The following is a 14,240-nucleotide window of genomic DNA, read 5'->3' on the forward strand; positions in this document are numbered from 1 at the left end:
CCAGGAGTTCTCCAGAGCCTCTCCCATCCTCTGGGATGCTCTACCCCAATCTGTCTGACTATCTCCTACTTTGTCGACTTTCAGACGATCCCTGAAAACACATCTCTTCAGAGAAGCCTATCTGGCTCCCACCTAACAACTGTACATTTATTTTCTCCATCAGCTCATCCCCCCCAGTGTTATTCCATCTCATATCTCTTGACCCTCCCTCTTAGATTGTAAGCTCTAACGAGCAGGGCACTCTGATTCCTACTGTTTTAAAGTATTTGTACTGTCTACCCTCAAGTTGTAAAGCGCTGCATAAACTGTCGGTGCTATAAAAATCCTGTATAATAATAATAACATGGAGTCCAAATATTATCTCCCTTTACTGTACTAACTAAAGAAGTCATTTAAAATGATTTGTCTTTAGCGGCCTGTGTCCTGTCGGGGATATTTCCCTTTACTTCCTGTGCCAGAGATGCAGCAGGAAGTAAGAGATCTCTCCAAAATGAGGGTCTGTCCCTCCTTAGATAGTAGATACCACAACAGGGCTTAACATTGGAAGATTTCCCATCTGTACTATCCTTTGTTTGTTTTTTCTAGAACAGGGGTCTCCAAAGTACAGACCACATCCAGGCCTGATACCAGACTTTATCTGGCCCGTGGTCAGGGTCAGTGGGATATTCTCAATGTGTACGAATTAAGGTCAGAAAGGGCTGTCTTTGGTCTTCTCTTCTGATGTAAGAGGGAACTCCTAAGGCAGACTCTTATGTAATGGTGGCTCTGATAGGGACCTTAATGTGAGGGAGGACTCTGATGGGTGCTCTAGACAACATTGCCACAGAAGTAAATTTTGAAATTCTTTATACCAAGCAAAACAAGCAAACCGTTTGGCACAAAAATACAGCAGCCATAAAATAGATGTGAAAAGTCAAAAATCCAACCCTATTTGCATAAGATGCTGCTATCTTTTCCAATAGTGGTTCTGTGAACAAGACCCTTAAAGGACAATATACAAAACACAATCCATTTCGTCTATACTTAAAGGTTCCATGTAAAGCCTGGTACAAACGATGAGATTATCTGACAAATGATCGTCCATTTTTTATTTTTTGCAGACTAGTCACCATATTGAAAATGAAGGTTACTAAAGTTATGAAAATGCTCGTATCACAGAATAAAAATTTGGAAGTGATGCAATGCATTGAATTGTATTTGTATTGTATTTTTGAACGAAAACTGTACTGAATAAACTAAAATTGTACGATCTGGTATCGTACGAGAAAGATTTTCGTGATTGTCCCATCTGATCATTTCAGACGAAAGCTGTGTACTAATGATCAGATTATCGTACTATCTCTTCAAAAGCGGTATTTTGCGTATGATTTTCTGATTGTGTGTACTAAGCTTAAAGTGTAACTAAAGGCAAAACTTTTAGTTTTGGAAAGAGTGGAGAGAGATTATAACCCCTGTCAGTTTTTATTGCTGTCTGTGCCACTGTTAGGGAGATTCACTCTCTCTATTTGTCCTGTTCACCATTATCATTGAAAGTGCAAGTAAAAGAAATCCCCAAATTTTGGGTTGATCACAGGAATGTAATAGAGGGGAAATCTTCCAACGGGGGCTCTAGTTCTGGTGACCTGGGTGTCCCCAAAGTACTCCCTTAATTTGCAGGGGTTTCCTCTAACTTCCTGTTTGGCTCTGCGACAGGAAGTGAAGGTAAATCTCTGCAATGGGAAAACCTAGTCGGGGTTATAACCCTCCCTTACTCTAGCCAAAATGGAAAAAAAAAATTTTGCCTATAGTTCTACTTTAAGAAAGAGCGGTAAGTAATTGGCTTTTGTGTCTTATCCATAAAATAAAATGCTGACAAGGTGATGCGTAATGCAGCTACCCAAGGATAAAGAGAATAGCAGAAGATAAAGCAAGACCTTACTTTATTTTTTACTTATTGAATGTTAAAGATGAATGAGAAGTGCAGATGTTAAATAAAGGTTGAAGGGGTGGGGGGTCAGCCTGTCAGTGCTCAGACCATACGCCGCACACTGCATCAAATAGGTCTGCATGGCTGTCCTCCCAGAAGGAAGCCTCTTCTAAAGATGATGCACGAGAAAGGCTGCAAACAGTTTGCTGAAGACAAACAGACTAAGGACATGGATTACTGGAACCATGTCCTGTGGTCTGAGACCAAGATAAACTAATTTGGTTCGGATGGCGTCAAGCATGTGTGGCAGCAACCAGGCGAGGAGTACAAAGATGTGTCTTGCCTACAGTCAAGCATGGTGGTGGGAGTGTCATGGTCTGGGGCTGCATGAGTGCTGCCAGCACTGGGGAGCTACAGTTCATTGAGGGATCAATGAATGCCAACATGTACTGTGACATACTGAAGCAGAGCATGATCCCCTCCCTTCTGAGACAAAGGCGCAGGGCAGTATTCCAACATGATAACGACCCCAAACACACCTCCAGGACGACCACTGCCTTGCTAAAAAAACTGAGGGTAAAGGTGATGGACTGGCCAAGCATGTCTCCAGACCTAAACCCTATTGAGCATCTGTGTGGCATCCTCAAACGGAAGGAGGAGGAGCGCAAGGTCTCTAACATCCACCAGCTCTGTGATGTCATCATAGAGAAGTGGAAGAGGACTCCAGTGGCAACCTGTGAAGCTCTGGTGAACTCCATGCCCAAGAGGGTTAAGGCAGTGCTGGAAAATAATGGTGGCTACACAAAATATTGACACTTTGGGCCCAATTTGGATATTTTCACTCATGCCATGTACACACGACTGGACTTTCGATGGACTGAATCACGTCGGACTTTGACGGACTTTCGACGGACTTCCGTCGAATCGGACTTGTCTACACACAATCACACCAAAGTCAGAAGGATTTGACCGTGATGACGCACGACCGGACTAGAATAAGGAAATTCATAGCCAGTAGCCAATAGCTGCCCTAGCGTCGGTTTTCGTCCGTCGGACTAGCATACAGACGAACTGATTTTTCGACCGGACTCGAATACGTCAGAAAGATTTGAAACATGTTCTAAATCTAAAGTCCGTCACATTTTCAACAGAAAAGGTCTGCTGCAGGTCCGATGAAGCCCATACACGGTCGAATTGTCCGTCGGATTTGTTCCGTCGGACAAGTTTGGTCAAAAAGTCCGGCCATGTGTACATGGCATTAGGGGTGTACTCACTTTTGTTGCCAGCGGTTTAGACATTAATGGCTGTGTGTTGAATTATTTTGAGGGGACAGCAAATTTACACTGTTATACAAGCTGTACACTCACTACTTTACATTGTAGCAAAGTTTCATTTCTTCGGTATTGTCACATGAAAAGATATAATAAAATATTTACAAAAATGTGAGGGGTGTAACTCACTTTTGTGAGATACTATAGAAATATATATATATATATATATATATATATATATATATATATATATATATATATATATATATATATATATATATGACCTAATAGGATGAAAAAAACAAGCCTTTTTTGATAGTTTGACCAGTGTTGATCGTAATACTAATGTTATTGTAGAGAAAAGCGAACATGTTTATTGTCCCATTTTGGATGGCACTATGGGGTTGATTTACTAAAACTGGAGATTGCAAAATCTGGTGCAGTTGTGCATGATAGTCAATCAGCTTCTCTTTAGCTTGCTCAATTAAGCTTTCGAAATAAAACCCTGGAAGCTGATTGGTTTCTATGCAGAGCTGCACCAGATTTTGTGCTCTCCAGTTTTAGTAAATTAACCCCTATATTTTTACATTTCTGGTGAAGTATTATATTTATTTAATCCAACGGAACAAAAAGGAAAGCCAAAAAATTATCTATGAATGGATAAAAAAAAAAAACTAAATGGTGAGAAAGAAAAAAAAAAGAGATGTAAGAGACATTTTAAGGAACAGTTTTATTTAAAAAAAAACAAAACTTTCTTTTCTTTTTTGTTTGCAAGGTTACTGGACCAGATAAGTATAGCTTAAAGAACACTATAATAACACAATATATATGTACATTTTTTAGACTGTAACTTATATGGCCAAAGCCTTCAACTCAACTGGAAAAAGTACCTGTACAAGCATACAGCCATGCCTGATATGACCACTTTTTATTTGCATTAGTCAGCATTTCATATCTATTAAACCTGCAGAAATGGTAAACGAATGAATCTTAGTGGATTGAGTAAGTAGACATATTAGAAAACCTTTTTAGACCAAAACTGCTTACTCTGAGATATGTCAACACTGGAGGGGCTTGTGTGCAATCTTAGGCTGCCCACAGAAGGGTTGTTTCTTTTTTCATTTATTTTTTTCGATCAGCCAGTAGGCGTGCGTATATATATATATATATATAAAAAGATTCCCCCATCCACACAAGCGATGTGGATGGAGGAATCCTCCCCACTGTGTCACTGCATTCTGACAGCGGGGACTCCTCCACTGTGAGAGTACACAGATCAGCTCTGCAGCCGTGATTGAATGAAGCTGTTCCAAAGTTCCCGTTTGACAGAAGCTGATTGTTAGACTGACTTCTGTCGAGTGGGACCGGCCACAGATGGATCCAAATTCAGCCAGTCCCTGCTGATCTATCTATGGCCAGCTTTACACATCTCTCTCCGTTAGCATAAACATGAATCCTTGGCTAGGTGGAGGGTTCATCTTTACAGATCAGGCCTGTGACTGTGGAATTTGAGGACTCTCATATGCAGCTACCCTGCTATGTCTATGGACACCCTAACCCTGCACAATGGAAGCCAACATTTACAAGTAATAAAGAGATCTGCCAACACCACGTTTACACAAACCAAAAACATCTATGATTACATACTGATCCACAGGAACGGTCCAAGGGGGTTCAAAGATCTCTCAATGGGGTCTCAATGGTAACAACAACCACTGAGCCGTTGGTGATCAGTTGGAAACCTCTGCTCCCCATATTGCTTTTACTTGTGATCACATTTTACTCTGTATGCTTGTTTTTATGAATAAAAAAAACAACCTTTTTTGACCTGCACCATTGGAAGCCCCCTTCTTTTTTTTGCATACCTGCTGGGATGTGAGTTTGTTTGGCCTTTCCAACCGATCACCAACGGCTCAGTGGTTGTCGTTACCATCGAGAGAGATCTGGACCTCCCTGGACCCCTTGGATCGTTCCTGCAGATTTGTGGATCTGGATATCCATGCCTGATTGACCTGGTGTCGCTGACATCCAGGTCCACTGGTTCTGGTAAGAGTAACCAATCTTATCTGTCTTTGGATGTCACATTTCTTCGGATGTTGTACATATTCAAATCATTTACCTGTTTCGTCTTCTGTTTGGATTGACCCACCTGGGACTTAATTTTTGTTCTTTCATTTACACATAGTTGGGACTCAGAACGTTATATATTTGAGTATTGCACAGTTTTTTATCATTATTATTTTCTCACTATTAGCGCTACATTTTCACATATCCTAACTTTATCAATTTTTGTCACATTCGTATGTAGCTGCTCACTTTTTTCTTTTTATTGGTTAGCGCAATAATTATCTGCACTTTATAATGATTAGATACTGTCACTAGGAAACAAGATGAAACATAAGCCGTGTAATAAAGGAAGTGCTGTATTGAAACTACATAAGGGATAATGAATTATCTATAACATAATTCAGAGAGGATGTTAGTCACCAAACATAGACACAGTTTAGACAGGGACCTGGCAGTACCTTATTCTTATTATGTCTTAATGATTAGTGATTTTAGATATTGAAAGAATAAGGGTGTATTTTTAAAGCTATTTCTCAGACTGACATTACCTCCTACCAATCCCCTTCCACATGATTAAGTTCCAAAGGGTGGAGCGAAACGCATTGGAAGCGTGGCCTGACTGGAGTCCAGGCTGAGGCTGCCATTTATCTCACTTCATGCACATGGGTCTGTTTCATGATGTGCGACTTATGGATCTTTTCCTTTGACATTGCTGCGGCTTGGAGCTAGGACAAGCTTCCTGTCCTTGCCTGCACTCACAGCTGTCTAGTCGAATTTTACCTCTCTTCCTGAGCGACATCTAAATTTTGTCTTTTTGGGTTACAGTATTAGTGCAACTTACCTGTTGGTTTCTTTCATGCCTGTATAAGCCTGGGCAATTTCCCTTCGGTCTTTCATCTTCTGAACATCCTCAGAGATGGGTAACGTGTCTGTCATTGTATTCTAAAACAAAGCAAAATGTAAACATTTTTATATCTAACCAAGGAGATCTTGAATCAATGGCTTTATCAATGATCAGAAGACTAGGACCAAAAACCTTGGACACCATGTTATTAAGCTTGGCATTCAATGAACCTCTGTTAACATAATGTTACCCTTTCAAAAGGTTGAAATTCACTATTCTATATAGGATATTTATATGGAAAATACAGGGGTAACGCTATACTAAAGCAAAAAAAATAATACAATTCATAATGAATTAAACAGAAGTTAGTGCCAAAATCTTTGCATGACTCCATATCACCAAAATCAAATACAGACAGATATCTAGGCTGCATTCCTTCTAAATGTTTAGATGTGTGTCTCAACATCCTTCCAATTCCAGTATTAACTCTTGATTATTACTTTGAATGTTGAGTTCTACCATTAACTTAGCATTAGCAGAAGGAGTACTAGTTCCAGAGCAGACATATCACATGGCTCCAGAATGTTGATGGTACAGCTGAAAGCTGGGCTGTTCTTTCAGGCAGAACTCAAGCACTTCCTGATAGTGCCGTAGCTTGCCTCTTCCTATTTCCTGCACATTCCTACTGGCCACCTATGCCTCATTATTTTGTGCATTATAGATTCAGAATAATGCGAATACATTGATAATAGAAAGCCAAGCCATTCCATAACAGGGCTTCATCTGATCAAAGAAGGCCATATGGGTACATAGATCTAACAGGAACTTTACACAAGCAAAACAATGCAGTCCACCAATATCTATAAAGAATAAGGGAAGTGAGACTATGGGACAGCCTTTCTCAACTACGGTTCCTCCAGAGTTTCTGGCATTTTTTCAGCTGCCTAGTGTTCATGGACTCCTAATGTGAGGGGACCCTTTTCCGTCAACCACAAATCGAAGGGGGTCCCCTCTTTACTAACCACAGATGTAATAGAGCACTATACTAATCGCCCGTGTACGTGGGGACCTCACCGGCCCGCCCGTGTACGTGGGGACCTCACCGGCCCGCCCGTGTACGTGGGGACCTCACCACCCCGCCCGTGTACGTGGGGACCTCACCACCCCGCCCGTGTACGTGGGGACCTCACCACCCCGCCCGTGTACGTGGGGACCTCACCACCCCGCCCGTGTACATGTGGGGACCTCACCACCCCGCCCGTGTACATGTGGGGACCTCACCACCCCGCCCGTGTACATGTGGGGACCTCACCACCCCGCCCGTGTACATGTGGGGACCTCACCACCCCGCCCGTGTACATGTGGGGACCTCACCACCCCGCCCGTGTACATGTGGGGACCTCACCACCCCGCCCGTGTACATGTGGGGACCTCACCACCCCGCCCGTGTACATGTGGGGACCTCACCACCCCGCCCGTGTACATGTGGGGACCTCACCACCCCGCCCGTGTACATGTGGGGACCTCACCACCCCGCCCGTGTACATGTGGGGACCTCACCACCCCGCCCGTGTACATGTGGGGACCTCACCACCCCGCCCGTGTACATGTGGGGACCTCACCACCCCGCCCGTGTACATGTGGGGACCTCACCACCCCGCCCGTGTACATGTGGGGACCTCACCACCCCGCCCGTGTACATGTGGGGACCTCACCACCCCGCCCGTGTACATGTGGGGACCTCACCACCCCGCCCGTGTACATGTAGGGACCTCACCACCCCGCCCGTGTACATGTGGGGACCTCACCACCCCGCCCGTGTACATGTGGGGACCTCACCACCCCGCCCGTGTACATGTGGGGACCTCACCACCCCGCCCGTGTACATGTGGGGACCTCACCACCCCGCCCGTGTACATGTGGGGACCTCACCACCCCACCCGTGTACATGTGGGGACCTCACCACCCCGCCCGTGTACATGTGGGGACCTCACCACCCCGCCCGTGTACATGTGGGGACCTCACCACCCCGCCCGTGTACATGTGGGGACCTCACCACCCCGCCCGTGTACATGTGGGGACCTCACTGGACACCCGTGTACATGGGGACCTCACTGGCTACCCGTGTAAATGGGGACCTTACTGGCCACCCGTGTTATTGGGGACCTCACTGGCCACCCGTGTAAATGGGCACTTCACTGGCTACCCAAATAAATTGCAAATTTATTGGCCACTCGTGTGAATGAGGACTTCAGTGGCCACTCATGTAAGGGGTAACTTTTTCACTGACCACCAAAGTGAGGTAACAACAATCTTCACAGTCTGCCTTTCTTGTCTGATACTATTATTTGTTTTGCTTTATTACTATTCCTGAAACTAATTTTGTTGCGCAGAGCAGCCCGGGGTATTAAATACCCTGTCCCACATTCCTTATTCTTTTATTGATTCTTATATTCACAATCTGCTGTTCACGTTTATGTCCCATGAGCTGTAGATATAATTATAATCAAGGGTTCCCTGAGACCTGAAAGGGTTTCCCATGTTAAAGAGGTTGAGAAAGGCTGCTCTGGCATTATTAAACAGAGTATGCATTGCACATTTTTTAGTCTAAGATAACTAAAGAAGGCGGTTTAATATGTAGAATTTGACTAGTAAATAACCAGGGGTAGTTTGTCAGTCATGTCCAGGGATTTCACACCACAATGATGTATTACGGAAGCACAAAAACATAGGAGTCAGCAGCACACAAACGAATCAAGCACATTATTTTATGGATGTTTAGCCTAAAATCAATTGCAGGGTATGCAGCAAATGATAATAACTTGTTATTTCAGCTTGAGCTTGTGGTTCAATGAAAGCAAAATAGGTTATTGCATTGCATGCATAAAGCTAAGCTAAAACAGGATTAATTGTTACCTTATCATCCTTTATTACCACAAAATTGTTGAGCAAATTAAAAAGAAAAAAGTAAATCAGTCATGTCTTCTCAGCAAGATCAATACATAATGTACTAATATTGCACTACTCTTCTTCTGTAAGGGAATGTGAACAGTTTAGTGGTGGTTTACTTTTTTTTTTGTCCCATATTACGGGAAGTGTTTTTAAACCTGACTATATATGCCTCAATAGTTAAGTCGCTGCCTACAAAAAGCATGCATGTCCTAAGAGAATGGGTGTCGAACAGCCTGTCATATGACGTAAAAATTGAACTAAACCCTCCTTTGCTTTACAGCCAAGTAAGCTGCCATCTTAGCCTGTTTGATCTGCAGCTGCCATGGTGCTACACATATGATCAGTTATGAGACCAGCCACTTCATGGCTTGGAAAGGAAATCATGGCTTGCATTGAAAGTAATTGTTCTGGGAAAACAGTTAAATTGATGGGTTTAGTTCCATTTTAAGATTGCACTAAAAAACTATCCAGTACAACTGAAAATATTACAGCAAAACTACTTAAGTCCTAACTGAAGTTCATTTTTAAAGGCCAAGTTCTCCTTCTAGAACATGTTAGATGTTACACCCATAATGTACTTAGGGTGTACCATCTAACATGCTCCAGCAACCCCCCCCCCCCATCCCCTGAACCTCCCCCTTTCCTGTGACAGTGGGTGGGGGTTCTTCTCCCCTGCAGCCGCTGTCAAATTTTTTGGTGCAGCGGGGCTCCACCTACACAGCAGTGTTATTCATTCACAGTGATCTGTGAATGAATAGACTACAAGTTCCACCTTCCAGCATAGCAGACAGACTTGTAGTTCTCAATGGACTATAGGTGCGCTGATCCGTACACTCCTAGTACTTTTACTCTTCCTCCAGCTTTCTAGCCGAAAGCCCGAAGAGGTGTGCAGGAGCCTGAGATTGCACCCACGATTTATTGATCGCAAGTGCAATGCATTGCAGGCTCCAAGAAAAAATATTTACATTTTTAAAATTAAAAAAAAAGCAAAATTATGTTAATTTATTATGTCTTCCTTAAAGGTGAGTGTACTTACTTGTGCTCTCCTGTGACCCAAAATCAGCCAACAGCAAGCATTATCTGACATCACAGAGCTGCTCCAGGCTGTGGAAGGATCCCGACAAAAATGTGACCTTATGGCTTGACCAGCAGCTGGCTAAGCCTCTCAGCAAACCACTGAGAGCCTGACAGTCTTCACTCTCTGCTCAGAGTGAACCAAGAACTCAGTGATTGGTGGGCTTAAAGCAGGCAGGGGACAGCTGCAACAGTGATGCTGCCGCAATAGAGATGAGAATGTACTTTTTTTTTTTTTTATTCCCGCACTCCTCCTTTACGTTTTGGAGCAGAGAAGGGTACGCATCCCTGCTATTTTAGTCCCTGCTATGAAGATTCACCCTCTCTATTTGTCCTGGAAACTACTATAACTGGCACAGAAATTCAAAGAAAAAACTCAATTTGGAGTTGCAACCGAACAGGAGTAGAGGGATAATCTAATAGGGACACTTGTTTCGCATCTGCCAAAGAGAGGATTTCTCTTTATATGGCAGGACTTAAAGGGACACGTTTCCAATGGGACATAGACGGGAAAGAATTTATAGCCTTTTAATGCTTTCTCCAAAGCTAAAAAAGTGTTGGCTTCGAATATACGGTACTTTAATATTATGGTCATATATAAGGGTAAACTGAATTTGGAAATTAATGATATTTGTTTCCCAGTATTAATTATATTTTGGAATATAGTTAATTACTCCATGTATTCAGTTACAGAGCTAATTGTGTTTTAAAGGAACATTTGGGTCAGTTACTGAAGGGCAAAGTGGGTATCCTTATCTGATCAGCCTGTGATGAAAGATCCTTTTGGAAACTGTATCAATCTAGGAAATCTGATTATGTACACATATGTTGTGATTTGCTTGGAATTTTCCATTATTATGTTCAGGTCTAGCTGTAAATACATTCACCATATCAGCCATTTAAAGAATAAGTTCACCTTTGTAAAAAAAAAAAAAAAAAAAAAGTGCATTTTTTTTTTTTTACTATGAGCCTGCAAAGCATTGCACCTGTGATCAGCAGATCGCTGGTGCAATGCAGGACTCCTGCAGACTGTCTGTGTAAGATATCTGCTCATACCTCGTATGAGCAGGCAATTACATTCTGACAGGAAGCATTAATTAACTACCTAGAGCGCTCAACAGCGCTATTGGTAGTTTATTGAGAACTACAAGTTGACACTCGCAAAGGCTGTTGGTACTTGTAGTTTTCACATTCACAGAACTCTTTGAATGAATGACGTGGCCAGGTGAGCAGAGACCTGGGTTTTTTAAAATTGTGACTTCAAGTGTGGGGAGATGATCCCCCGCTCGCTGTCAAAATGGGTGATGGGGGGGTGCTGCATCTGTAACATGTTACACCCTGAATATGGGTGTTACATATTACAAAAGGTGAACTTATCCTTTAATGCAAATACTGGTCAGCTACCAGTTCTAGACTGGTCAGAATGTATTGTTCATGTATTCTTTCTGTCATTCATCTGTCTAAATTGGCTTATCCTTATCTTAGAACATTATATAATGGATTATCACCTTGTGTGGAATGGCTTCCATTTGGCTCACTAGCTGCGATCTCAGAATGAGTACTTCTTCTTTTCTCACTTCCAGCTCTTCACTGACTGATGTCATTTGTTCCAAGAGCACCTTGTAGACCTGATCCCGGGGTCCAGAGGGATCTGGGGAGGCCTTCTCTGTGACAGCTCTCCTGAGCTCATTTAACTCATTTTTCAGCTTCTTGTTCTCAGATTCCAGTTCTTGACGCTGAAAGACACATTACAAGGTCAACATCTAAATGTCATAATCTAGTAGAGGCAGCACACAATTATGGAATTACACCCCAAATCACAAAGAACTGAAAATGGATACTTGGTTTGATAAAAAAAGAGAAGGGTTTGCTTGTGAATTTACTCTCTGATTGATTTTCTAGCGATCCTTTGCTTTAAAATGTATCTTTATATTACCTTGAGAGATTCATATTCCAGTTCTGTCCCTCGAATTGGTGACCTTGCCTCCTGCTGAAAAAGCAAAGAAATTTAAAGATTCAAATCATTAATCTGAATTAATTTGCTAAAATGTATATATATATATATATATATATATATATATACACACACATATATATATATATATATATATATATATATATATATATATATATATATATATATATATATATATATACACACATACACACACATATATAAAATACTTTCTGTGCCACACTTGGGAAATGACATCTTATTCGTGTGACTTTTCATGACTATATAGGAGAGAAGCTTGTCTATGGCTGCACTGACAGAAGCATATCCAAATGAATGAGTTGTCTTGCTACACAGTTCTGTAATCTATGTCAAAAGTACATTATTGTTTAGGTTCAGGTCACAAGGTTCAGGACTTTCATTTATCTGGGCGATTGTATCTAAACCCAAAAACATACATTTCATATACAGGTATTTCAGCTTATTGATCTTTAGATGAAGAGGCTTAGTTTGCTTTTTTAATGCTTTTTTTTCCCATTATTTGCACCTGGTGATCCTGAAAATAGCAGACGTCCATGAGTGGCTACATTCACTCCTCCATTGTATCTAGGGAAGGAGCCATGGTTGACATCCAGGTGGACTTCAAGCATGTCTGCCTTTTTACGTTACATAGAGGGTGATAAGTTTAGTAGTTCATACAAATAAGATAACATTGTTTTCTGCCTGCAGGTCAGCTCACTGAAGTGACAAGGACATTAATTTTTTGACAAGATAAACAAGTAGTGCCTGTACTTGCTAAAAATGTTGAAAAAAAAAAAAAGAAAAAAAGAATGCAGCCACCACATCTAAGGATTGGTGCACTGGAATAGATTACATTTTTGCTCGTGGGTTTTGTTATCCTTTAACCTCTACATGCCTAAAGGGTAAAACAAATGTTAATGACTAAGCACAATTTTGACATGTGTTAGAAAAACTGTATATATCATGACAACTACTTTTTTAATTTTTCAGGACAAATCTGGTTTTATTTGGTGGTAAATTATATTTTTGTTTTTTTTATTATCATAGAAAAACTGGCCCAAAAATATCTTTTTAAAAAAAAATGTAGCTGTATATTTCGTTACTACCATAACCTACCACCAAAGAACAACCCAAAATAAATTGTTCTGCTCCTGATGATCACAGTGATACTACATATGTGTATGTTAGTTGTTGTATGTACCCGTAGTACAGCCCAAAAACAACAGTGCGCATTTTGTTTTTTATCCTACCTAAAACACACTGACACTAACTAACAGGGATAGTAATTTAAAAAAGTGCTTTTTAAAAAAAATCATGCCCAAAATATACTGACCATGACTTTTGACCCTTACTTGACCCAAACAATATCCCTGGTACTGACCTAAATCAAACCTTGATCTAGCTATTTTTTATTATTATATTATTATTTTATTTTAATTTTTTTACAGGTTTTTTTCTCTCTGCAAGGAGAGAGAGAGATACAATGAATCCCCTCCATTCACAGAGAGAGAGAGAGAGGGAGAGAGAGAAAAACACACAGGGGACGGCTTCACAGTGACTGATCACTGTGATAGCCAATCAGAGGTTATCACAGTGATCAGGTGACCCAGAACTGGGAGTTCCGAGTATGGATCGTTAGTACAGGACCTGGGGCTCCCGCTGAGGAGCGCTCACAGCACAAAGACAGCTATGCATATATGTGGCCCCACGGAAAAAAGTCCAGTTGGGCCACATACAGTATATGCGTACTTCGGTGTGAAGGGATTAAGAGATAAAAAGCCATCCACTTTAACCCCTTGGCGTCGGCTGCCACTGGCCCTTTAAAGCATTTGTGAACCCAAAAAAAGAACAAAAAAAAAAAAACAGATCCTGTTCCCTTAAAGCATGTTATACAGCACAGTGCTTATGCTGTGTCATTTGGCCCCCTGTAACACCCAAAAAACCTGGCTGATCCTGCCTGGCTATACCCTCCCCCCTGTACGCTGACCACGATATATCAGGGCTGCTGAGCCACGACACCGTGGTTAGAGTACATGCCTCCGTCATCCGCAGCCTTGCTCTCCTGTGTCTCCTCTGTCCTCCTCCCCCTCGCCTCCCTGTCTGCTCGTACTCAGACCAGCCCCCCCCCCCCCCCCCCCCACCGCTCCTGCT

General features: G+C 42.0%; 1 protein-coding gene across 8 annotated transcripts in view; it reads right to left on the minus strand.

Annotated features, from left to right (window-relative positions):
* The window catches only part of MYO5A (myosin VA), a 290,881-nt gene that overhangs the window by 55,316 nt on the left and 221,325 nt on the right, over positions 1-14,240 (minus strand). For 7 of the 8 annotated variants that reach the window (XM_073618728.1, XM_073618732.1, XM_073618726.1 and 4 more), the window contains exons 27-29: positions 12,051-12,104; positions 11,623-11,850; positions 6,086-6,186 (exon numbers count right to left, since the gene is read on the minus strand). In XM_073618728.1, the coding sequence (XP_073474829.1) occupies positions 6,086-6,186; positions 11,623-11,850; positions 12,051-12,104 (383 nt within the window). The remainder of the gene's footprint in view (positions 1-6,085; positions 6,187-11,622; positions 11,851-12,050; positions 12,105-14,240) is intronic. The other variant, XM_073618727.1, reaches the window with a different exon arrangement.

This window comes from Aquarana catesbeiana, linkage group LG03 (genome assembly GCF_042186555.1).
Source record: "Aquarana catesbeiana isolate 2022-GZ linkage group LG03, ASM4218655v1, whole genome shotgun sequence".
In the NCBI taxonomy this organism is placed as follows: Eukaryota; Metazoa; Chordata; class Amphibia; order Anura; family Ranidae; genus Aquarana; species Aquarana catesbeiana.